This window comes from Cygnus olor, chromosome 6 (genome assembly GCF_009769625.2).
Source record: "Cygnus olor isolate bCygOlo1 chromosome 6, bCygOlo1.pri.v2, whole genome shotgun sequence".
Taxonomy (NCBI): Eukaryota; Metazoa; Chordata; class Aves; order Anseriformes; family Anatidae; genus Cygnus; species Cygnus olor.
In genome coordinates, this window is record NC_049174.1 from 18191351 (window position 1) to 18218816 (window position 27466).

The following is a 27466-nucleotide window of genomic DNA, read 5'->3' on the forward strand; positions in this document are numbered from 1 at the left end:
ATGGGAATTAAAACATTTTCTTACGTTTCTACGGTGCAGGTAAAACAAAATAATTATTGCTACAGTGACTGCTTGCATTTTAAATAAATTTATACATATTATTTTTAAAAAAAATCTAGTTAACTTTAAAATATGTAAGTTTTCTTGTCATTTAGGGTTCTGTGAAGCTGATCATCAAGAGGGTTGCAAATCATTGGCGGTTTCTATTTTCAGAGTTCCACATCCCAGAGTAATTTGCTTTAATTTCACCCAATTTAACCTATACTTCACACCATCACCATTCAGCTTTAATAGCTATGTTCTATGCATAAGAAAAGCAGATAAATGTCCACAATTAGACTGCGAGTGATTACAACTAGTTAGGCCTTTATGAAGACAAAACTTAAAGGGCTGTGGCACAAAACAAAGCCACAAAAGATGTCTGAAAAAATTCTTTCTTCAGAAGTCAGGGTTTACTTACAGCATTTTATTTAATTTTTTTTGTACTTGATTTTGCTTATGTTGAAGATGTAGGCAGGTGCACCTTCTTCAACTGAAAATTACTCTGCTCAAAGAATATTAGGTTTGTGTTACAGGTGATTAATTTTACTTGAAATAAGCTTGCAAGGGAAAACATGCTAAACCTACTTCATTTGTTGATCCTTTGTTAACGTGCTACATTTAAGAATCTGTAAAATACATTGACTCTGATAGTATCCTTTTGCCCTTCTGATTGTGAGTATGCACAGTAAAATGTACCATCATCGAAGTTTAATGCTCTCTATAATGCTAAATGCACTTGTACCTCAGTCAGAAATGTTTTTTTTACGATTTAAATCTTTATAATACTGATGATAACATGTCAGACAAGTCTAAGTAGAGATATTATTTATGATTTAATGTTTTTTGACATTTGTAGTCTTGTTTCTTTTGACAGCTCAAAGAAACATTCTGCTTCTAACCCCCTGCCGAAGTTACCCTATTTTGTTTCTTTTTGTCGTTCCCCCCCCCCCCCCCCCCCCCCCCCCCCCCCCCCCCCATTTCTACCCTAGTGAATGGCCAGATAGGCATTATTGCGCATTTACTTCAGGGCTTATAACAGGGTATGTATCCATATTGTGATGTATTGTATCAGTCTGTGATGAGCAGCTCTTTTTGATAATAGTCATTGAATGTATGCTTGCGATTAAGTGCAAGTATCAATTATTCTTTAGGTCTGGTTTTTGGTGGTGTTATTAAACATTCTTTTATAGCTTACTGACAAGAAGAGGCTGGTCATCATACTGATTGGAGTTTCATCTTGTGGTGCAGTTCAGATTTTGATCAAGTTGTGAATATCAGTCTTAATTATAGCATAACATAGGCCAATGCAGTTGCTTACCTTTCGTAAATGAATACAAGATACCAAAATGCTGTTATGTGGAAGCTTAATATTAGCCAAATATTTTATTCAATTTTGCTTTAAGGATAAGGGTAATTAAAGAAATGAAGAAACTGACGTAAGTATAAATTAATTTTGAAGATATTCATTAATTTCCATAATAGCAATTAGGATCAGAATAAGATGTCTAGTAGTATTATTTTGATTTGGTTTTCAGCATCTCGGTAGCTGCTCGGAGCAGACAGGAACAATAAAGTTTAGGCTTTAGGCAGCTTCGTTTTTGCGTCAAACTAGTTTTATATGCTATATCATAAAACTTTCAGTCCAATCAGCAACTACATTTAAATACTGCAAATTGTGGCAGCAAAACAATAATTCTGCTGATTAGCCCCTTTCCATTTCTTGTAAGTGAACTGTTTATGCTGTTGAGTACCTTTTGAAAAAAGAAAAAGCCAAAACAGCCTTGATTAGTCAAGGAGTAATTGGATGACTTGATTTTAGCAAGAGAATGAATTGGTTGATGATAGCCTGTAACTAAGTGTAGTGGTTCTGTTCAGATGAATACATAACATACAGTCATCAGATCTTGACAGGTATAACATAAGCAATGCAAAAATCTCTGGAGGCTGCGAGGTAAATTTTGTCGAAGAATTTTGAAGCTGATTCTTGAAAGAAATGGAAAGAAATGTGCATGCCATTAGATGATACCGTTTAAAATGTGGCATTTGTTACTGCTGTGCTGTATACATATTTATCTGTTACTACTTTTGCATGTGAAGAAGAGAAGATGAAGTCTATGTGGTCTTGCTGCCATCAGGACCTGGCAGATAGGCAATTCCTGCTCTTCTTCAGGACAAAAACAGTGTTTCCACATCTTCTCCAGCCAGCTATCCTGTTTTCCCCATCTTAGTTATCCAGCATCACTTGGAAGCAAAGTGCAGAACCAGCTGTCACTGCATTACTTCTTCAACGCATCTTTTTAAAAATATTTTTTCCCTCCTAGCATTACATTTGAACATGTATAAATAAGTGTCATTGCTAACTGGATTCTCCAAAGAGGTCTGCAGGTGCACTGCCTGCAGTGACAGAGTGGGACCCCGTGCAGAGCTCACTTCTGGTGTAGGAAAAAGATCCAGACTGCTTCACAGCACTGTGGGCCCACCACGCTTCGGCCCTGACAGCCCAAATAAACCCCACAGCCAAAGATAAATCCTTCCCTGAAACTGGAGAATCCTTTAGGTTTGGACCTGCTGGCAACTGAAGAGGGAGCTGGATAATTGGCAGTGGTAATTTCGTATCTCCTCCTTTCTAGTAACTTCAGGCTGTTGTTACTTTGGTGCTGTTAGGTGGAAAGATGAACTGCGCTGCTGTTAGGCTTTACTTTTTTCCTGTCTGATGTACTTGCCTTGTTTTAATAATGATACCTGTATGTCACTAAAATGTTATGGGAATTTACCACAACAGATTTGTTCGCTTACAGCAAGCGTGATGTTTCTAACTCTTTAGTCATTGTTCTTTTACACCAAAGGAAGTGGAAGGGGTCCACCTTTCAAGCTCAAATGCAAATCCATTGACATTTTCTGGGGGGTAATTTGAAAAAAGGCTCCTAGCTAGGATCCAACTTCTTTTGAAAGGCTGACAAACCTCTGATGAAAACATACTTCTGGTAGGACACACTGGACACCAGAGAAGTCATAACCAGTTCCATAAACAATGAAATTATTGATTATTGTTTTCTGGTTGACTTTCCTGTGTCTCTTGAGTAAGACTTTTTACGGACACATTTTTTCCTGCCTATATGGTAAACTGATTCCTCTTTTTCTGGAAAAAATACTGGGAGTTCCTGAAGGGCATAAAGGCAGTTGAACCAGATTACTAGTTACTGCTTTCTGCTTTGGAAGCCAGACCACAGGGCTCAGCAACTGGTAACCAGACAGGTGCAGGTATGCTCTTAGAGGACAGAGCGTAGGCAAGTTTCTAACCGTGGAAAGATCCCCCCCACATGTACAGAAGTTGAATCCTTGCTGTGTCAGTAAGAAGATGGACATGTTTGTGTTTGAGGTTCACCATATTTAAACACTGCTCATAATCAGAAGTGCTAGCAGGTGACCATAGGTGTTCTGTTTTTTATCGACTATCCCATTCATGTTCTTTTCTTCCTCATCTAGATGCACCTTTAGTATGGCTTCAGGGAAACTTTTCTCCCTCATCTTTCTACCAAGCTTTTCGGTCTCCTTTTCTCCCTTTCCCTATTATTTTTACTTGCTGATTCTGTTGTAATCAGTGATCAGTATCAGCTGTGTCAGTGTCAGCATTTCTTACCAACATTTGTCTTTTATTTGCTATCTTCAGAGTGCAACATGTCCATAAACGGCTTTTAAAACTTCTTTTTAAACTTTCTTTTAAAACTGCTTTTAAAACAAGGACTGACTAAAACATTATTCTGTAATAATAATTACAAAATTCTAAATTCTAATAATTTAACTTAGTTATTTTCTCAGTTTTGCTTTTCTAAATGATCTCTCCTATCCACAGAGCCTAATCCCTTAGATAACCACCAGTTCTTGCTTACTGATGTCCCTGGATTAGCCCACGTTCAGTTCTGCAGGCTGGAGTTGGTTTCCTTACAACGCTCAGCGTGATTTGTGCTATTCCATCAGTACAGAGCGGGCTTGAGGCTGGTATAATGGGTTGTCTAAGATTGATCCCACATGGATATCGAAATGAAGTTATAACTAAGGTTCTTTCATCTGTGTAGTGTCTCTCTCCCTTCTCTTTTCCTTCTTCCTTGAGTATCCCATCATCTTCCTTCTGGCTGGGCTGTCAGTCAGCAGCTAATCTGTTTTAGATTGATGACTGAAATCTGTGTTGGTACATCCTGAATTGAGAGATTCAGAAATAAACCTTTATGCCTCTTGCTTATGAAGAAGTCTCTCTCAGTTTATGCCAAAATCTGGACGTTATTCCAGTTTGAGGGTCTTTTGTGTGTACAAAATTTTATACCTAAATGCTTTCTTATGGACTGCAACAGTCTCAATGGGAAGATTTTGATTTCTCTTCTCCAAGTGTTCCTGATAATTTAAAAATATCTGCCATGATTAATTTAATTGACTTCCTGGTTATTTAAAGAGTAATTATATGAGCTTTTGTCAGCACGCCTGTTGATATGTTACATCCTTTCCAAGTTAAGAAATACACTTTTCTTCTAAACTCAGACTTGAAAATTTAGGCTCACAATCCAGTGTTTTAATAGAACATGCAACTAGTGTCTGTTTCTTTCATGAGAAACTCCTCACCTGATCAAGCAACCCAATTAAACAATTTACTACTTATTTTTATGTTCTTAATGTGGGATCTCTATAGTCGTAGAGCTTTTCTCCTCGCTTTTATAGTGTGTTTTTTTTTTTTTAAACCCTCTGGACACCAAATGCAGCAGGAAGATGTGAACAGCTTGAGAATATATTATTTAGATGGTGATGCACTCTTTTTTTCTCAATACAAGGAGGAAAGCACTTTACCTTTTTTTAGCTGACTAAATAGTATAATCTGTTGAGAAGTCTGGGCAGGTAGAAGAATTTTCTTTGATCTATATGGTGATATCTTCCTACTCTTTTTTTTTTTTTTTGGAGTAATTTCTTTGTATATTTAAACAGATCCGTAGAATGACGGTTTCATGTATTCATGCATCCAGACAGCCCACGTCCCATTGCTGACTTTGGTGCACAGATAGGGATTTATGGAAGACAAAGGCTACAGCACCTCTTCTTTAATTGCCTGGCATTGGTATGGGTTAGCGTAGCAGGTTTTCATTTGACGGAGGCACATTCTCCCGTCACAGCCAGTATCAGGGCTGCATCTGTTGCAGAGGTGTTTTTCTTGTACTGGGGGACTCGCAGATGATCTTTGGAGAGAGACAGCTGACGGGAGAGCAGGAAACTTCCCCTAATCGCTGTTCTAAAGACTTTTCATGTTTATGTGAAAATGATTTTCATGTTTGACTGCCAACAACATTTTAAACCTGTGTATTGTTTGTTTTATGTTAAATTCTTTATTGCTAAAACCCCTGTTTTCAGTAATTTAGAAGGAAAAAATTAAGATGTGTGAGACAACAAAGAATCTCAACTTTGTGTCAGTTGAAGAGTTCTTCATAGTCTACCATTTCTCCTATTTTATATTTAGTACAAGAAATGCCTTTTTTTTCCCCCTGTAAAAAAAAAAAAATTTTTTTTCATTTTGGTAAAGTTTAAATAAAATTCTTATCATGGCTTATTTCTCAGGCATATGTTTAATGTTACAGAATAGGCATGCAAATACACTGAAAAATTATCCAGGAACTAAGTAACAAAGTGTTAATATTTTTATTCTTTAAATATTTATTGATTTATTTATTTTTTTTGTGATGCTGTTTATCTGATAATTTAAATCCTAGTTGAATTATGTTGCCAGATTGTCTTCAGAAGGGCATGAAGTCAGCACACATGCTTCAGTAATATCTGGTTGTTTTACCCTTATGTTTCCAGTTGGCAATTTGAAATTATGGCTTCAACTGCACTTTAAATATGTGATAATAGCATGTGTTTCTAATAAGGGCCAGCACCATTTTGTTCAGATAGTGTGAATGGTTGTCACTCATATATGACAAATGCACCTTCATCTGCTTCTTTGATGGCCCCCTAAAAACCATACCCTCAAATCAGGCCGATGAAATTAGCTGCTGTGTAAATTGTGTGTCTGAGTGGTTCATTATCTAATCACCGTCAGAACCACAGTGATAAAGTAGATTGAAACAGGGAAGAGGTCTGCCAGATGATTTCAGGCCTTTTTTTCTAAACCCCGTTTCCCTTGGAAACACTAAGAGTCGTTCAGAACTTCAGAATTCTTTGTCTAGAACTTCTTTTTTTCTTAATGCATAAAATTGGTCAGCCAGTGAGGGCTGCCAGGATGATTTGTAAGGTTTTCTTTCCACCAGTCATTTAGTCATTACTGTGTGTATTAAAATGTTCCACGATTTTGAACTTGGCTACCATGTTTGCTGCTGATAGATAAGATACTGTTAAATACAGTGGTACCAATTTTCAGGAAAGTGCTCTAATCTGTTCCTATTTAGAAAAAACTCTTAAAGATGACTTAAGTGCTCTCCTGAAATGGCAAACACTATGCTTTGCATGCATGTGTATAAATTTTTGGATTTTGGAGTTGATACATAAATTAACAAACTACAGCAGTATGATATAAAATATTGCCAATAACAGTTGTGTACAGGCAGTAGAACAGACCTGCCGACTTTACTTTTTCATACTAAATTCTTGTGACTCTTAATAGTCTGTTTTAAAGATCTGTATTCTGTCTTTTTAGCTTAATACGTAACTTAAATTTTTCTTTGGTTTAGGAGCATTTGAAGATGATGATATCACTCATGTTGAAGGAAGTGTAGATCCTGTTCGAGACATCGAAATAATACATGAGGAACTTCGACTTAAAGATGAGGAACTGATCATGCAGAGTATAGACAAGCTAGAAAAAGTAGCTGTGAGAGGCGGAGACAAGAAATTGAAACCTGAATATGTAAGTATAAACATAGATCATTAAGTACTGCCTGCATTGAATTGAAATTTTTACATTGTTGGATTTTGCTCATGATATCGCACATGCATAATACAAAACACCACTACTATTTTTGTGTATTTTGAAGTAATTATTCTGAGTTTAAAAAAAAAAAGGATTATTTGCTGTGTTGAAAGTTTAAGATTTCAATTAAAAAGCTAATTGTCATTTTTTAAATTTAACTGTAATTTTCTTGCTGACACAAGTTTATCATGAGTTTCCAGTGCTTCATCAAACTTAGATCAGGGTTTTAGTTGTAATTCAAAGTACAGCAGTGACTTCCAAATTATTCTTGCTGTTAAGTTCCAGTCTGATGTTGATACTGTATTCCTAATAGCCTCAAAGTGAATATGTTTATGCCTAGCAATTATGAAATAAAAAATATTGTTTTATCCCATAGCTTTTTAGATAGCAACTAATAAGAAAAATATTGTCACAGCAGTGCTGGTATTTTAGTTTATCAGCATTGAAGCACACTAAGTTTTTTTGGCTCTAACTAGTGTTTGGCAGCGAGTAGGATGTGAAATTGAATATCCTGCTCTAAGATGCAGTGTTTAAAAAGCACTTCCTTGGTGACTTCCCTTAGTGAAGAACTAGCCTTCGTCTGGCTTTAGAAGTATTTTATTCCTCGATTAGTCTAAGTGAGACTTATTTGGATGATTTGAAGACTTTCACATCAGGCAAGAGAGATTCAGGTGACCACCAGAACCCCCCGATCCTTCTCTGCAGAGTTAATTTCCAGCAGATCAGTTCCCAGCCTGTACAAGTGCATGTGGTTGTTCTTCCCTAGGTGTGGGACCCTGCACTTGCCTTTGAGTTTCAAGAGGTTCCCTTCTGCCCATCTTTGCAGCCTGTTGAGATCTTTCTGAATGGCAGCACAGCACTCTGGGGTATCAGGCACTCCTCCCACTTTTGTATCATCAGCAAATCAGATTATTCTACAATCAAGGGAGACAGTAAATTAAAAACTCAAACCTAGAAATGCAATTTAAATCAATTAGAACTTCAAAATCTCCATTATTAATTGGTCTCTTCTCAGCTTCAGTTTCTCATCCTTTTCTTTGCCTCTTCCTTCAATCTCCTAACCAGTACTTACATCTGTAGTTCAGCAGTCAAATGGATTTTGTCATCTTGTGTTTGTAATTTATACTTCCTGTTATTCCTTGGGGGATTTCAGCCTTTCTTTATGAAGTCACACACACAAAACACAAGGTTTTGAAGTTGCATTGCTCTGCCAGTTCTAACCTCAGTAACAGCTTGTTACACTCGGTCAGTTTCAGCTGAGTTTGTCAACAATAGAGGTTTCAAAGGTATTAAATTCTTTTGTTTCATGGAAATGGGTGGCTTAACAGAAAGGAAAGGCACAAATAAATGCTTCCGTGGAGACAAAGGCTCCAAGTAGGAACTCTGTTCTCTACAGTCACCAGAGAATATGCCCAGGGAAGTGTAGGGCATCAGGTCCTGCTAATCTTGGGACCATCATGCTTGTCTTCCTTTGTGGCTTGTATGCATGAATTGTAAGGTGGGCAGTAGAATTTAGTAAAATGGACTTCTTTATGGTAAAGGTCCATAAGACGTCTGCCTAGTTACTTTTCTTTTCCTGGTAAATTAATCCTCAGGCCTGGTGCCTGCCAATAGCCTTGTGTAATTGTAAGATCATAACAGCAATTCTGAGTTTTCCATCCACTGAAGGGGTTTGCATAGATGTTGAGTCATTCGGTTGTGAGCTGCTCCTCTGCAACCTTTTTTGTCTTTTCCTTTAACATTGTATGTCACAGTGAAGGCATGTGGTTGCATTTATATGATATACTGGAGAATTAACTGTGCAGTTAATGACTTAGACATATGGTAAGAGAAACCATAAGGAATTGGTGGTGGTGGTGAAAAAGACAAACAGTTAAGGATTGCACCTCCATGCAATCTCAGAATTGGAACAGGCTGCCCAGAGGAGTTGTCGGGTCCCCATATTTAAGAGATGTAGATGTGGTGGTTAGGGATGTGGTTTAGTGATAGGACTTGGTAGGTGAGGTTGATGGTTGGTCTTGATGATCTTGAAGGGCTTTTCCAACCTAGATGATTCTCTGTTAAGAGTGTATTTGGGCTTCCTCTTCCCAGGGCAGAAAAGTAATTGAGACAGCAGTATAAACTGCTAAGGATATATATTTTTTTTAAACAGGCTATCTTCATAAATTGGGAGGGAATGGAAAACTACTCAGGGTTTGCCTTTTCTTGTGTTATTTGCCAGTATAATGTTAGACATAGATAATATTCTGCTCTTCCTGTAACAGAGGTGCTCAACAAACAGCACTTGTCTGTCTTCTGAGTGTTCACAGTCATTTTCCCTTTCAAGAAAACTGGGAGATTAAAAGGGGAAAAACTTTCTTAAGCACAGTGTTAAAATTTTAGTCTGTCTCTTTCGTAGTTTCTTTTTCTCATCCTTTTTGGAGGAATTTAAGGTAAAGACACTTTAGAATTTCTTAAGCGTTTTAACTGGTTGAGAGTTGTGAAAGTTCTATGGTTCATTCAAATAAAAATACTGAAAGCTTTCTTACCAATATCACTTTCAGACCTTTTACTTGCTTTCTTTCCCCTGCTGAACAAAAACATCTAGCACTTGAATTGCATTTTTCATTTCTTTCCACTTTTTTGAGAGCACTTTGAAATCTATTGAGGAAAAACTATATAAGATTAGGGAAAGAAGAAGAAGGTGAGGAAAGAAAAGAAATAGTATTGATCTTAGTTGAGCGTGTTTTTCCTTTGGTTGTTTGCTGAATATAACAATAAGCCTAATATGAAAGCTAAGAAAAAGTTACTTATTTCAGAGTGACTATAATCTGTGTGACCTGTGTAAACTTATTGTTGGCATCAATGGGGATTTCACTTTGAGCTTCATGGAACCTAATTGAAAGTGGAAGTCATTCTTTTTATTTCATAAATATGAATCTTCTGCTTTAGAGGAGAGGATTCTCTTCTTTATCAGTAAGCCTCCACAACTGTAACTTGATAGTCTGAAATCTCCAAAAGGCGTAGAGGGAAAAAAAAAAAAATTGTCAGTCTGTATCAGCCAGCAATTCTTAAATCTGAGATTTTTATTCGATTGCCTGTCTTCACACCTGTGCTCTAACTTGTTAATTATTTTTTCTTCATGTAAGCCCACATTGCATACAGTTGGTAAGTTCACCTTTGCGCAGTGACCTGGCTTTGCAGTTGAATACAGTGTTAACTGTTCGTGCTGTCTCTCACAGAATTGATTTCTCAATCCCCTGTCAGCAGAAATAAAATAGCCAACTGCTGTTAAGGAGCCATCAATGAAATCATTTTCAAGTTCTACTTAAAAATCAATGACACAATATGGTCCAAGATCAGCAACATGCACTGTTGACATAGACACGGAATAGCTTCCTTCACATTCATTTTTGTGTTTTGCAAGTGTTCTTCTCACAGGCTTCTTAGAAATGATTGTCTGTTTTTTTTACTAAGGGTACTATTCTTTCAGACTCAGTATATCTTCATGTATTGTTTTGACTATAACCTTCTAAATGAGATATTATAGAACAGAAATATCCCCAATACCAGAATGTACTAAAATGGTATGAGAATCACTTCAGAAATTAGAGTAATTTTGATTTTATATTTTAAATCTGCTTGGTGCTGGTATCTGCAGAGACATGAGAAAGAAGTTGAGTTAAACTTCTTTATTATTAGCTTATTCATCTGTCATTTTGGGTAGCAGGAGATTTCAAAGTAAAATTCAAGTACGTAAACTTATAGATCTTGTTTTAAATATATATATATGTACATGTATGTGTATATATATATATATTTGATTTATAGGATTTTCAGTCCTGGAAACGGAGGTCTTCAAGTTAATACAATATAATACAGTTAAGTGAACATTATTACAGGATTCTCTTCCATTACCCTTCCCGCGTGATTCAATTCTAGTCCTTAGAGATTGACCCCCTGCAATTGATAGCTATTCATTCAATCCTTTGTTAGTGCTCCAAATCTTGAATTCCAGCACAGAATAATTCTTAGTGGTAATGGTATAGCGATTTATATATCTGACCACAAGAATATTATTTGTAGTTGAGTTCATACAGATTGTTGACTTCAGTGATATGAAGACAAAATCTTTAGGTCAGGATCAATGTCTGCAGTATTTGAGCTTCCAATTTTCAGCTGAAAGGCAGCTTTTACAGTAGGTCAGTATCAATGTCCACTGCATTTGAACTTCCAGTTTTCAGTTCAAAGGATGCTTTTGTAAGTTCTGCAAGACATCTAAATTCTGTTGTCAAAGTCTGTCAACTTGAAAATAAGGTTAGCTTTTGAAATTAAACACTTTTTAAGAACAAAAGTAATTGCAATTATGAAAAGAATTAAAGATGCCTTTTAATGTCATGGTATTAGAACCATCTAGTGCAGAGGAAACAAATCAAGCTTTGCTTTGTTATTGCAGTGGATGATAAATTAGTAATTGATACAGTGACAAACACCCCAGAGCATAAACACCTGTCAGCAGATATCTTGTGTCTATGTAATCTATGGTCCTTCCTCCCTCCTCCCTTCCATTTAACATATTGGTCCTGTCCTGATAATACAGTAACTGTTCGAAAGTCGTTTCTCTTCATTTAAAATTACCAGTACTGTTTGGGAGATGATTCACAAACAGCAGAGAGGTGGTAGATTCTGTTGCTTCTCATTACCACTATGCTAGATGAAAAGAGGGTGAAAATATTTCTTTCCCGCGATATTCTGATGAATGGGATTGCACTGAGCAAAATTCACTGACCTCGTACCGCACGCACTCGCCAGAGTTCTCACGGATGGATGAACTCTTATTTCATCTAACTGATGATGTCAGTTGGGAATTTTCACCTTTCTTTTGTTCCAAGTTGAAGATAAATACAGTAGTGAATTGTATTTTTTTTTTTGTCAGTTGCTTTCGTCTGCTTTTGTGAGGAAAGTTTGAGAGGTCAGTTTGTTCCACTGGAGATGGAAGGAAAGGAAGAGTGTACGTTATTGACACATTTTTTGCCAATGGCTGTTAACAATTAGTAACTTAAATGTTAAATCATAGGGAATCAAGAAAATATTTGTGTTCTTGATGCACGTAATTATGCCTAAAATCTTCAGTGGACCATTTACTGTGCTTAATGTGGTATTTAAAGGAAATTAAAGTTTATTCTGAAGAACATTGTGAATGTAACAGGAAAATATTCATGGCAGATGTTTGTGAATTAATTGGTAGAAAAGCCTGAGGTGGAAGTACATAATGTATAAATACACGTTTTGATTTCTTTTGGTATTATCAGTAGACAAAGAGAAGTCAATGCTTAAATACTTTCTGTCAAGGCTGATCTTCCCTGCATAGATTTGAATAGTGGTTTAAAATAATGTGTCTCTGGGAGTGTCTAGATCGAGCCACAGTTGTAACTTGTAAATAGACGATACGTATCACCAGAACAACTTCATATATGAATAGTTGTATTCTGGAAAAGGCATCTTTTTCAGTTGGATTAATTCACTTTTAGAACAAATACGTTCGCACATGGATTTCTTTGGAAATAAGTGTGTGTACACAAATGCAGTAAGAAAAGTTCAGTGGATGTGTGGAGAAGATATGTCACTTTTCAGTACAATTTCCGTGTTCTGAATTCCTGAAATGAATGAAATAATCACTTGCAGATAGACTGATTTCTGTATTTGTATCCTTTTTTCTTTGAGAATCTGCAAGTTTTTTTTTTTAATGTATATGCCTTAAAACTTGCAAGGCTGACCAACACAGGAAAGAATTTGGAGCTTATTAACATGAGTTACGTTGCCTGGAATGGTTTTAGAATATTTTGGGTGAAAGTACTTGCAGTGGTTCATAAACATTATTGGCATCTAGCTCTGAGTAAACCTTATATCATGTACAGCTTGTACTGGCTCTGTTAGGAGGTATTGAATAGAAGAAAGGATAATACACTTGTCCTAAATCCATTACTTCTCCCATTGTATTTTTATTAAAGTCAGTGAGCAAGGGAATTGTAAGAGATTAGACATTGTTTTGTACCACAGAGGAGCTCATTGTCACTCCAGTTGTTGCAGTACCTGACTTGTTCTCTTTCTTGCACCTGGCTGCTACAGCTTATTTAAGCACTTAACGTATTTGAAAAACACAATCTAACCTTTTTTTAACTGCAAAATTTGTCTGAATTGTTTTTTAAAAATACTGCCTTTCTAAACATTGCTTTTACAATAAATTCTTTCTTTATCACTTCAGTCCTGCTCTTCTACATCACCAGGAAACCTCTCAGAAAAGTACAGAGATGAGGCTATGCTAGCTAGAACTGAAAAAGATTTTCCCAGGAAAGCTATGAACAGGACTGCGATCACCATACATTTCGTTGTGTTAACAAGGAAACTGTTGTGGGTGTGATAAATTGTTCCTGGAGCTGCACAGTTTAACTGGCTAGGACTACTCTTTACCTCAAATAGAGTAGTTTGTACCTGTGACTAAATAAACACCATAGCTATTTTGAAAGGCAGATGGAATAATAATGATCTGTTTTGATCCCCTGCATATCTCAGTTTAATTCTCACAGGTGTGTTTAAACTTTTTTTTTGGGGGGGGAATAACCTTTACTTAAATATTTTCTAGGGAGAGATAAATTACTGTAACTTGAATAAGCCGTGCCAGTGATTAATTAACTTTACTGTTCATAAATAAATAAAAAACAAACAAACATGTTTTTAGTTTGTATTTGTCAACCTTCAGCTTTCAGCCATGTGTTTTCTGCATGCTAGTGTGAAAAGCCCTGACTTTTTGGTGAGATTCAAGCATGTGAAATCTTCATATCTTAGCATTTTTTTTAATACCTTTTATAATTTTTCTCCCATCTTTTGGTATTTCATCAGATAAGCGTGAAAGTATTCACATTTGACATTAGTATTTATGTACTCAAAGACTTCATTAGTCTTTTTAGTTACAGTACAGTAACTAAAGCCTAATCTTGTAACCTTCAAGTCTTAGTCTCTCTTGCAAGGGGCAGGTCCTCTACATAGTAAATACTTTGTCCACCCTTCCTTGTCCCCCACCCATTACCCGTATGAGCTTGAATTTATTCTAATGATAGATTTAGTGAAAGCAAACAATGTTTGACAGTTCTGGTCACTACATGTGTGATTCATGTTTTTAGTCATTTATTCTTGTAATCTGTGTCATTAAAATGGTCTTTTTCATTATTTTTTTTAGGGTGATGATGAAAGTTAAGTAGCAATATGCAAGTAATTTATTTGGAGCACCGCTCTGGAAACACACTGTAGATTTTCTATCTACATTACACTCTAGACCTACTAGTTAGGTAGTGTTGATGGCATTTAGTGTATGCAGTGTTTGTTTTTTAATTAAACACTTATATGTCACTTAGCCAGATTCCTTAGGGAAGTCTGAATATATTTTACACTATTACCTTTCCTGCTGGCATGCTATGCTGTCAGCCTGTATGAAATGAGGGACGCTAACTAAGAGCTACAGGTAATGTTTTAGGTAGTACTTATAGTTTTTCAGAGAAACACAACAGTGAAATTGATGGAATTTGGCCAATTTCACCTCATTTGCCATGTTGCTACTTCAGTATAGCAATGCCTAAATTGAAATATTTTAATTAAACACTTCAAAAGCGGATGTGTTCACAGGTAGTTGGTCAGTCATTACATCTTGGAAGTACTGAGGCAAACAAGGTGCTAAGAAGCACCCTGTTTCCTAGACATCTCTTGTCTGGGGGAAGGAAAGAGGCCTGTATTCACAGTTAGTCTCTGTAGTAGCGGAGACTTTTGCACTGCCTGCAAAATCATGGAGAGTTCACTTGCACTTTGAAGTGTGAAGTGATAATCCTCACGACTGCTTACTTCTTTATTAAATTTGCGGAAGTTAATTACATGCCCTGCTAATTTCCAACAAAAACCTCACAATTCTCTGATGCCAAGTAGGCAAGTGAGTTTTCCAAGCTTTAGTTTAGTCCCTCACGCTGTAAGAAGAATTTGGCATTGGCACATGTTATAACTATCATCCATCCAGAGAGTTTATTAATATATGCACATTTTTCTACACAGTAGTGTCTCATGAGCATGTCTTGATAAATCTGCTAAATGCAATTTAAATGTATTTCTTTATGGTATTTTATACTGTTGGGACTTACTGTTAAGGTCCTGCTTAACATTTCTGGGTTGACTACTTGCCTTCATTTGAAAAGGAGAGCAGGACCTAAATTAAAATCTCTGTACTGCATACGGCTAAATATACCAAGTATCCACATGTGCTAAATATACTGCCAAGGGTATAGTCAGAAATGATCTAATGTTTAAAACAGTGGTATTTGATATTCATGATGTTTGCTGTACTTCGTGTGCTTTGACAATCGTAACTAAATTGGATTTTGGAGGCTTTTTTGATGGTGTTCTTAAATGATGCTTGGTATAATGTTGCTATCTGAAAAACGGAACCAGAGTACCCCTCTCATCAAAGAAGGAGAAGGGGATCGTTCTGCTGGTGACAGATTGGCCTCGCAGCACACAACTGGGAAGGCCAGACCTAATGAAACAAAGTGGATCATTGCTCTGTGTTCTGTTATTAAGCATCTCTGAGTTAACTAGAGTAATGACTAAAAGTGTTTAAATAACTGTTAAAATGAGAGTGAAGATAAAAAGGTCAGTTCATATTCTTTCGCCAGGCCTAAATAGAAACAATTAAGAAAAGTAAAAATAGTGCTAAATGAAATACAGCCTGAAAACGTGCTTTTTGCGTGTTTGTTTAGAGTTTTGGGGTGGCTGAGAGAACAGGAAATACGTGGGAAAAGTTGCCTTTCTTCATGTTGTTATTAGCGCTTTACAGATTTGTTGTTAAGGGATCATATTAAATCTCATGTAAAGGGGCCACCGCCACTGGTGCAGGGGAATCGGAGTTCATCTGTCTCATGTGTCATATGAGTTGTGGGCTGCCTGCCTTAAATTCTGCTGGGTGCGGCTGTCCTGGTACTCTGTCAGAGAAAATTTGACTCTGAATAATCATTTCCACTCTTTTTTCTTTGTGTCTTCCTGCCTCACCAGCTTTGAACATAGATGTTATGTTTGCTAATAAGTTTGTCCTTTTTTTAAAGAAAGCTTTCCAATACTTCGCCACTTTCTCTGTAAAACTGAAGCAGGCTTGCATGCATACAGCTGTCAGTTCTGCGCAGCAGGTTGGGTTTGTTAGCCTTCTCTGTAGAAGTTAGCCACGCAATATATTCCTCTGGAACAACAGCTGTGAACTGCATAAAGTTGGGTACCTCAAACTGAACTCTGAAAAATTAGGTCTGTTTCAAAATTGGCTTAGACATGTAGCTATAAGTAGCCAGTTGAATGGGGAAGGGAATCTCTGATTGACATCTCTGTGCTTAGATATGCTTTAGAAAGAGCAAATGTTATTTGTTGTATTGATTCTTGAAATTTTCTGGAGGTTCCACATTATGTAGCTACCCTTACAGTCAGATTGAAAAAAAACCTTATTGTTGCTTAAGCCTAAAAATTGGCTTTGACAACTCTTGCTATAGTGTTCTCTTCTGTAAATTTTTTATTGACTCTAATTTATATGCGATAATGAGTTGCTGTTGGACGGGAATTGTAATGCCGAGAACCACGTGGTAGGTGCCTATAGAATTATTTAAAAACCTGAAATATCAGGTAGTCAGAATTCCTTCACTGCTGGACAGGAATTCGAAATTGCGTTGATTTTTTTTTGTCTATTTAAACAAAAGCTGAAGATAAAGATCTTAAATGAAAGGCACCTATTGCTAGAACTGCTTCCCTTGCCTCGTTTGTAGTGATTAATTAAAAAATAAAAAGCAGATAGGGTTAAAGATAAGATGGCACCGTGGTTTTCTTTATGTGTAATCTTGTTGCATGTCTCTACATAAGCTGTTCTGGCCACTCATCACAGTAACCAGCTGGGCCATTTCACCTGCTGGAGCCATTAAAGAGGACTCTCTCCCCCTAGATTAATCCCCTCCGACATTAGTTTTTTGCTCTGACAACTGGAGCAGGCATTCAGAATTTGCAGGTGGCCAGTGTGACGCACATAATTGCCTACAATTTTAGGCAATGAATAAAAATGGTCTACATTACTTGTCAAAGGTTGTATATGCAGTGCCAAGTGAGATCTATGGGAAGCCTTTTAGGGTTTAAAGAACAGTTAATAGCAAAGCTGCACAGTGCTTTTTTAATCATAATGCATTTGTAATATAGCACTTTGATCTTCTCCTTGTAGGAAATGGTGTTATATTAGCCACTTTTAAACATTTATGAGTGAAATTCACTTATAGGAGAGTAAAAGTGATTATTCTTCGTCAGAACATGTTAGATTTCATTAAAAGTTTTAGCTTGCCCCTTCCTTGTTAAAATCTGTGGGGAGTCATGTTCCTGGAGGGTTTCAAATCAGGATCTGAAGATTTTGAAGAGCTTTGTCTTTGTTTTTCGCTGCAGCAAGTGCTTGACTAGGAAAGACTGTAGTAAATACTGATGTTATTTGTGGTTGTTTATAATATGCTTCAGCCGCATAGTGTTAAGTGTAAAAAATTTTGTGCGCGCAACGGTTTCGGGAACGCTTCTTTGTATCTCAAATACCTTAATTCTCCGTTGTGTCAATTATAACCCCCAAAAATGCATTATTTAAAGCATGATCATAAATTATCTACCAGAAAAAATCGACTCTGAAATGTACTACTCCTAGAAGAGCCAAGTTTGACCTTTCAGACCCAAGAGCCTTTTATTAACACCTGCCTGTAAGGAGAGCCGTGCCACACGCAGCTTTCAGATTCAGCACCACAAAACTGATGAGGAAAGGCTTGAAGGGTTCAGTTTGTGTCACTTGCTGTTTGCCGTTTCCATTTCACAGATGATTAATCTTTCTGTGAAGAAAGGCCAGAGAAACAAAGCACATTGGGCTCTTCCTGCAGTTACTCCTTCTGAATGCACACTAGCTTGCTAACTAAAAGGCCTTTAGATTTCCTGCAGAGAGAGATGTTCTGAAAGTGAATGCAGCTGGTTGGAGGTCACCAGTGCAAGGCTCTTGCCATTGTGTAATGGAGGCTTTGGCAGGTTTCATTTTGGGGGGGAGGGAGAAGGTGTTGGCAAAAAATTAATGCGGAATAAAAGGGCTCTGGCCATTTGAATTAATTTCTTGAAGGGTGGATCATCAATAATAGGCTCAATTTCTTTTGCTAACAATCGAAAAAAATATATTCGTGGTGTTTTTTCCCCACCCATTCCCTTTTCTTAATGGCATGTTTATATTGTACGTGGTCTCTCCCGCTGGATGCTGAAATGTCGCGTCTTACTGAGTTTGAAAAGCAATCTAAAATGTACCAATTTTTACATATGTTTTATGAGCTCTGCTAATTTTCATGATGGCGAGAGATGATACTTGGATAGTATGTATTTAACTTTCTGATTATGTGATTTGTATTTCTTCAGTAGTTGCTATTTCTCTTTAGTGACTCAAAGCAGGAATTTTTATTTTTCTGGGGTAGTAAAAATTGTTTTTAAAAGATGCTAATTTTTAATTCGTTTGTACATTTTGAATTTTAATGTATACACGCCGTGTTTGTGGAAGAGAATTGTCTGATATCCAGCTGAGTTTTTGACTTTGTTTTTTCTTGATCTTGCATAGGACGTAATGTGCAAAATCAAAACCTGGGTAATAGATGAAAAGAAAGCTGTCCGCTTCTATCATGATTGGAATGACAAAGAGGTAGGCTATAAGTATTATCCCATGAATTGACTTCTAATTTTGCTACCTGTTACTGTCTTCTCTTTTAAAAGTTTTTTTAAAGAATTCATATTCAGAGTGTACTGAATGTTAAATTTATCAGTCAGTGCTGTGTTTGTCAGTGTGATCTACATACTAAACTTTAATTCTGTAGCCTTCTCAGAAATGCCATGAGGAAAATAGTCCTAAAATTAAGTTGGTATAACTTGTTTTTAAAATTCTCCTCTTGTATTTTCACTTCTAGATCGATGTTTTGAACAAGCATTTGTTTTTCACTTCAAAACCAATGATCTACTTGGTGAACCTCTCTGAAAAAGACTACATAAGAAAGAAAAACAAATGGTGAGTGTGTTCAGGTCAAATATCTAGATTTATTTCTATTTCACATTTTTTTCAATGGCGAATAATTCCTTGCTCATTAAGATCAAAGTATATTAATTAAAATAGGAATAAAAACTAACATTGCACTTTTTTTTTGCCTGTTGTGCTCCCACTGATATGCTGCTGAGTACAATGCATATGGTGAAACCCTGAATGAAAGTGTAGGATAGAAAACAATATATTTTCCTTCCCTATATTTTTATGTGAATCCATTAACTATGAAGAAAACAGCTTTGATTTAGAACTACAGATTTAAATAAACACACATTTTTATCTTGTTGTATAATGCTGATCGTCTGAACAACATCTTTTTCATTCCAAGGGAATGAATTGAATGCCAGAGGAGTAAAGCTATGTGAGTTGCACAGAAGGCTTTCAAACTGTGGCAAAATTGCACATTTTAACAGTACACTTCTGTTTGCAGTTGGGTTCCTTGTTTCCTTGCTACTGCTTGCACTTTGCTTACTGTGTATAGTCCTGCCTTGATGGTCTTTAATGCCACAAACAGTGCAGGTTTTGTTCACGTATTCCTGACATCAATATTATGACTTAAGTACATTATGGTTATGAAATCAATCTATCAGACATTCAATGAACTAGTTGAAGATTCAGTCCTAGAATGGTAGACATATGGTGGGAATCTGCTGTTGAGAAGTACAGCATTTAGCATGTCAGAGGAAGCTCTATATGGGATAAATATTTGGTTTGTGGAGGAGGGAACAGTTTAAATAGTATACTATGAAGAAAAATCAATAGCAGTATATTTAAAAAAAACAACTTTTTTTATTTTTTTAGTATTCACATCTTTAAACACTTCACTTGTGAGATACTTTGAAGATGTATAAACGCATGTTTGTGAACAGATATATGCATGTAACTCATCCAAACAAATCAAAAGTATCCAAAGCGGAATATCTGAATTCTCCTAAAGTACACCCTCTGTTTCTCCCTGTACTTCATTAAGTACTTAGATGCACATGGTTTCAATTTTCCATTAAAAATTCTCATTTCCATATGATATCAAAGAGTGAGAAGGCTTTAAACTGAAAAATAAACATTCATAGACTGGAAGCCAAAACAATAATTAATGTCAGATGGTTAACTCCAATAAATCATTAGAATAAATTCTGTGAAATTACTGCAACTAAAACTGTCCTTATGATACTCCAAGAAATTTTGTGTTAGTATTAAAGAACAAAATTTAATCTATTAAATAGGAACCCGTGTCAGCCCCAAAACACAGACTTTGGATTGAACTTGGTAAACGATGTAATAATCTCAGTTTTTCATGTTTGGTCAAATTTTATAGTTGTTAATTTATTAATTCTTTAAATGTTTTGTATGTAGGAATGTTTAAACATTGAAAGTGGTTATATCCAGGAAAGTCTTTAAAATCTGGGTAATAGCACTTGCTCTGTTAGGTGATTTTTTTTTTTTCCCCAAGTACAAATGTTGAGGTTTCCTAAGGTTTGCTATAACAGTACAGATGCGGAAGTTTATGTGAAAATGGATGCATCGGTTTCCCTGTCCAAAAAGGATCCTCACACCTGTATTTGGATGATTACAGGTAGAGCTCACTGGCTCTAATTGTACAGTAAATACCATTTCCCAGACCCTAATGGTAGACAGACTACTTAGGAGACGCCAGTCTGTGATTTAGCTGTCGCCAGTCACCCCATGGTTTTTTTGAGACTGGTTGTGATGATGACATAGTTAAACCCAATTGAAAGCAAATCTTTGTATAAATTACAATTTTTAATTTGTAAAAAAAAATCAGATGTTTGAATTGAGAAGTCATATAATGAAATGGTTTAACTGTTTCTATTACAATTAATGATTTAGTTTTAAAAAAGTATATCCAGATCTCATGGATGTTAGTGTAATTGTAGCTGAAAGATCAAAGCCTGGGTAGCTGAGTGATGTTCCAGAAGAGAATTTACCACATAGCCATTTTCAGTACAGTTTCTGCCTCCTGCTGTTCCTATTTTCCCTCAAGCTAGCCATTGACTACCCCCTGTGCATCCCTGCTCGTAAAAAATGATTGAGGAAGTATTTGTCATGTATTTATGAGTGGGAAACATTGTGTGATAGGGAAAGGCATCTACTAGAACCAGAAAGATTGCCATTTTCCTTCATTCAGCCACTCTGCTACAGCTTTAAATCCTCTGTTTATGCAACATAGCTTTTATATTTAAGAGCAGAATAATTTTTTTCTATGAAGGATGCTAACGGTAGGCTTTGCCATTTGTATGGTGCAAGCAGATGTAAATGATTAGAATATATTTTGCCGTTAGATGCCACTTAATTTGTGATTTTTGTTACTATTTAGAGGGGCAGAGGTACACATTTGAAATGTAAGCCACATTTAGACTTGTCGTTCAACTTGAAAAAGTTTATTTCTGAGCCTAATTTGTAATATTACTGTAACAAAAGTAAGGTTAATGCAGGAAATGCTCAGCAGTAAAAATGTTTTTGTAAGACTTTTACAACTATAGAAGTATTTAAAACAGCAAAGAAGAGGAGAGGTGTTTTGTTTGTGGGTATGAGAGGAAAACTAAAAATTTTTTGTTTTAGTGGGTCATTCTTTCAGAATTAATGAACATTTTAACTGTTAGCTAAAACACACATTTAAGTGCTAACATGTTATTTTTCAATCCTAGAAAAGAAGAAAACACAGTGAAAGATAGGACTATTGTGTGTCTGAGTAGGTGTGTTGACCTTTTGAAAGATGTAAAAACTGGAATGGCTCCAAGCAGCTACTTGCTGGTTTTAACAATGTTGAATTAGTCATTCAGTTGATTTATGATTAAGACCTAGCCCCTGAAGAGAAGCTGACATGGCAGCTGTGTTAGTTGCACTTGTGTTATGATCAGATGACAGTAATCATGATGTTGTATAGAGGAATCCACTGAAACTGTTCCTACTACATATTGCCATGCTCTAAGTGAATACTTAATCCCTTCTTTTTATAAATCCTAATGATTTTTATATGGTTATATTACCACCTTAACATGATAAGCGTGTATTTGAGCTTCATCGTGATAGTATTCTAAATGAGCTTATTCTTTTTCAATTAAAACTGCTTTCTGAGTTACAAGATGTAAAGTAAACTCAGGACATAAGACTTGTCAGCCCTTCACCTCATTAAAGGTTTATGTTTTGGTCTTGCTGAAGAGGATGCTTTTAGCAGATCATAATATGAAATTGAATTATGAAACGTGTTGAGCTAATTAATAAGTGGATGTAGTGGACTGTACTTAGCATACTGTTCGTTGCAGCGGTTGGGAATGATTCTTTGCAGTGGGCACCAGAAACATTGTTATGTGTCAGGCTAATCTTTTGACTCAACTCTTCAGGTCTAAACAATTGGATTTTTATTTTTTTCTTCAGTCTATGCATAGAATGCAACTTAAATAGCTGACTACGATGTTAAAGATTTGCTAATATGAAGCATGAAATTAGGAATATGTATAGTGTCACAATTAAGTTGTTTGAGACTTGATACAGATCTTTGTATACTGTTTTCTAAAACAATTCAGACTTCTTGAGTATCCAAATTTATGTTAACATTACTATCAAGGGTTCTTTCTCAGAATGTTAGGGTAGGCATCTTGTTAATGAACAAGTTGGGTTGTGATGGGATAGGGTAACTCTTCACATATCTTATTCCTATGTGTTTAAAGAAGGTGCGTTGGTTGTAATGAATAACTCTCTTCCTGTTAATTTTTATAGCGTTTGTTATGTTCTTAAGCTAGAAGAGCCACAATTAGGTGAGATGAAAGGTCTCTTTTTTCTGGTATCGTGTTTCTGACAGGCCACTAGCAGATGTCCAGGGAAGAGTATAGGTACAGATTAAGCAAATAGAGTATATGTGCCCAGCTTCTTGCAATCCGTTAGTGTAGAACTGACTAAGCGAGATGTGATATGGTTAATAATTTTTGATTTTTATTCTATAAATTTAGCCATTGACCTTTTCAACCTAAGTATACTCTTGGCATCCCAATATCGTGGAGCAAGGACTTCCACAGTTTAACTATGTGCTATATGGAGAAGTACTTCCTTATGCTTGTTTTGGATCTGCCACATCATAATTTCATTTGATGCTCCTTAGATCTTGTAGTATGAGAGTGAATAATCCTTTTTCATTCATCTTTTCCATATTGCTTCAGATGTTCCAAATATAACAAAAAAAAAAGACACGAAGAAAAAAATGTCAAGGGTAAACTACAAGGAAGACCCAATGGGCTTGTGCATGAATTTATCTGCTTTGCTCAATCTTTCACTTTTAGACTACTTAGGAAAGAAAGTTAGCACCTGGTGGTGACTGGAGACTTAATGTTCTTGGTCTTACTTCTGTGGGTACATGTCCACTGCTAGAACAGATCTGATAGCTGTGTGTTCTCCATCTTAGCAAAACAGCAAGGTAACTTCGTGTGCTCTTAGAGTGCAGAGGACTCAGTGCAAGAGGACTGAGAGGAAAAGAAACGATATCCAGAAGGTTTTCATGTCTTCAGCACGCCTGTTAAAAACAAGAAAAGAAAACTTGGAAAAAAAACAAACACAACTCAATATGAAAAATACCCTTCAGCTCCAAAACTTCCCCATCCACCCTTAAATAATGTCTGCTTTTAGAGAAGTCCTGAATATATTTTCTCTGTATAGATTCTTCCTGGATTTCTTAGCAGTGAATATTTGATCTATATGGTTAAAAAAAAAAAAAAAAGTACAAATTGTTCCATAGCATTTCACCTACATTTCAGTTTGAAACCTTCCAAAAGACATGTAAAACAAGCAAATATTAATGAAAATGGTAACATTGGTGTGACATATCATGAAACAAAACATTTTAATGAGCAGTATTAACAATATGTATATTTAAGAATCCTTCTCCTAATAAATAGATTTACAGGAAATACAGACAAAGAACAGCTGTGGGCCAGCTCCACCTTCTTTACAATTGAAAGAATGGTGACTAAATAAAAATATGAAACATCTCAATGTTAGTTCCACAAAAACCATCTCTTTCCACTGTCTATGTTTCAGCCTTTTCCAAAAGCTGTCTGAAATGCATGAACTTTGCAGATTTTGCTTAAAAAAAATAATAATAATTGGACCAGATATCTAAGCGTAGTTCCTCTCCTGAAAGGAGGGATCCTGTAGGTAATGAACATTAGCAGTGCAGAGAGAAACAGAAGTACATCTTTTTGACATGGCGCATGAAGTCTTAAACCAGCTACAGCCTTTAGAACAGTTATTCACCAATACCAGCATATTGGTCATGTAGCAGGGTACCCAAGTCAGTGCAGAATGCTGTTGTCACTAACTTCAGCTTCTGAGTTACGTTTATTTTCTGATTATGTTGTGTATATTTAAATATACTGTAGGTCATGTAGTAATGGATGTTTAGGCAGATAAATTGTATGTACATTTTCAAGAATGTACAATTCTTTAAATTTCAGTTATAAATTGTGGTATTGAGAAGCTTCTTTGATATAGTTGATTTAAGGTTCTCTTCTATGCTGATGGATCTGGAAAATTTAGAATTTTTCTTAATATGTAATGCTTGTCCCTGCCTTACAACTGAAATCTTTTTTTTTTTAAAAAAGTAATGAGTGGATAATTATCTGTGCATAAATGGCATTTGGCATACACATTTTACAGTCAGATATTCAGAGTTAACAAGATAAGAATTTAGATTTCCTCTCGTACCTTTGCTGCCTGTGAGACAGAAGACCTTACATCACAGTTTTGTTTTAACTAGAGGCTTGCATATGTTTTCCATAGAGCACTTACATACATTAATAGGGGATGGTGCATGCTGTTTGCTTAATAAACAGCTATTCTTTATTATGTCTCATACAAATTAATTAATGAATACAAATTAATTTCTCACCCATCAACCTAATTGCAATCTCTTTTCTTTCTGGCATCTTTGCCTGACATTCCCAGTTGGCTTCTTGTCACTGTCTTACCATTTCCAGTGACTTTTCATTCAGTTGTTCTGTCTGTCCCATTTTTTTTTTTTTGCTCCAGCCTTTTCCTAGCTGAAGTATCCTCCTTGGACCTTTGCCAGATTCTCTCCCTTTTCTCTGGTTTCATCCCATTCTTGCTGGCTTAGTTCCAGTCCAGTCCTTCAGACTAGATTTCTTTCACCAGGCTTCCCGCTTTGCTTTGCCTCTTCCTCTGCCCATTTGAATGTGAATGCATATTGTTTGGGTAGCAGCAGGAACTGGAGACCTGTCTCTAAGCATAGGGAAGATGGATTCCGTGCTCTCATCTCCAGTGGGTAACCTTGCTTCAAACCCCAAAACAAGGCAAAAAAAAAGACCACAAACAAGCCAAAAAAAAAAAAAAATCTAGCTCCACTCATGTACGGGTGCTGTGGGGCATATAAAGAGGTTAAACCTTTGAGACTGTTCAGTGTTAAATTTGAGGAGATTTTCTCCTGAGGACGTGAGTTGGTGTTCTGTTGTTTGGTTTTCTTTTTTTGATAGATTATGAAGTTACTAAATCTAGATGGATTTTCACGGAAGTGCAGTGGTTTATCTCTGATACCAAGTTTGCTGTGTGCCACATGTAAAGCTTTGGCTCCTAAGCAAAGCTTTTCAAAGAAAAAAAAAGTCTTCTGGGATGTTTTAAAAATGGACAATACTGCATGGTGAAGCTGCTTTCAAAGCATTCAGCCCATTTAATTACAACGTGGCAGTTAGAAGTGGCTAAAACTCTGGTTGTGAAGTCAGGAAATAGGGCCTCAGTAATTCACCTAGGACATCTTGAGTCTTGAAACTGGTAAAATGGGTGGTGGTGGCAGGGAGCCTCCCAGTTTTTGGCAAGGCCTGTCCTAGGCAGATGAAGGTAGCCTTAAGCTATTCTACAACTCACCAAGTACTGCGGACTGGAGAGAGCAGGGTGACCGCTGTAGTGAAGCACTGTTTGTGCAGCGTTGCAAAGGGTGCGGATGTCAGCCCTCCATACCGCAGCTTGAAACACCCGCCCAGCACTCCCAGGCCTCAGTGCGTTAGCTCCTAGAGAGTCTCTTGTATGCTCCGAGACCATCCATGTGCTTCAAGCTGACTGTGCTATCAGAGTACTGCAAAAGAGCTGCTACTTAATACTTCATATCAGTAAGGCTGTGCTGAAAGTGTCTCTCACTTCTCTGCAACTTCAGCGCTCTGTGTGCGAGCGCTGTCTTACCCAGCTGCATGTTATCCCAAGCCCTTTTCTGAAGAACTCAGATTTGCTTCCCATCTTCTGTTCCTTTTCTTGTTCTCTCTCCAGATGATGATCTTGGGGTTTGTTCGAGTCTTATTTTGTCTGTCATCACTTTTTTGGCTGTCATCACTGAGCTCTTCAAACACAGCTCTGTGGCTGCAGAGTAGTGTTGAACAACTGCAACTCTAAGTTCAGATGCTCCACCAGTTTTATAGTTGGCTCGTAATCTTAGGAATTGCTACCTGATAATGTAATAATTTTGAGTCTACCTTGGCAATTCTGAGAATCAAGTAACTTGTGTGATATTTAGTTTAAGCACTTGTATTTTCATAGGCAGAATCTAAAGCAATAGGTGCTAGCTTTCAACAGGCAAAAACATAACTGCTGATAAAGTTGCCCAAAACAGTGAGGAGTAAGAAGGGGGCATCTCTATTTGTATACCCTGTGTAAGCATTTGAGAAACTTTGCATTTTCACAGTCTTCATTCAAACTGGAAATTTTCAATAACTATTTTTGTCACCATTTATAAACACATTCTACTTAGGATATATAGTACTAGGGGAGAGAATAATCTGGCGTTGGGTGTCAAATCAATTAATTACACAACTTTTCACTGCTTACTGAATGAAGCAGAGAGGGACTTCCACAGAAAATGATATGTGGTGACATAGTGAAAGATGATGACAAACTTTGTTGCAAAGTCATTGCAAAATGACATGAAATGGACTCTGGCTGTATCATGAGGTACAACATCCTTTTCAAATTTCAATCTGTTTAAAAGTGAAGAATGCTCAAACAGCTCAGAAACAAATCTGAGACACAGATATGTCTGAGTGTAGATTTTTGTTACTGCATAATATAGTTGGAGAAAGTAAAGACTGATAAATGACTGTTCCTCTTTCTTCCAATTTTTTTGTGTAAAAGGAAAGGCTTACTTTAATTTTCTGCAGCTTGCATTCCAACACTTGGGAATTTTGTGCTTTATGCCTTAGTTTTCTTTACTATTTCCCTAAAAGCTTCTTTGCTGGTGACATAGAAAAATGTGTGTTTTTTTTTTTTTGGTGGTGGGGTGTGGAGGAATGCTCTCTATTTTAAAATCAAGTTACCTAATAAAAATATTG

General features: G+C 36.4%; 1 protein-coding gene across 2 annotated transcripts in view; it reads left to right on the forward strand.

Moving 5' to 3' along the window:
• Positions 1-27466, forward strand: part of OLA1 (Obg like ATPase 1) — a 109282-nt gene that overhangs the window by 50006 nt on the left and 31810 nt on the right. For both annotated transcript variants that reach the window (XM_040562041.1, XM_040562040.1), the window contains exons 5-7: positions 6750-6925; positions 18654-18734; positions 18997-19094. In XM_040562041.1, the coding sequence (XP_040417975.1) occupies positions 6750-6925; positions 18654-18734; positions 18997-19094 (355 nt within the window). The remainder of the gene's footprint in view (positions 1-6749; positions 6926-18653; positions 18735-18996; positions 19095-27466) is intronic.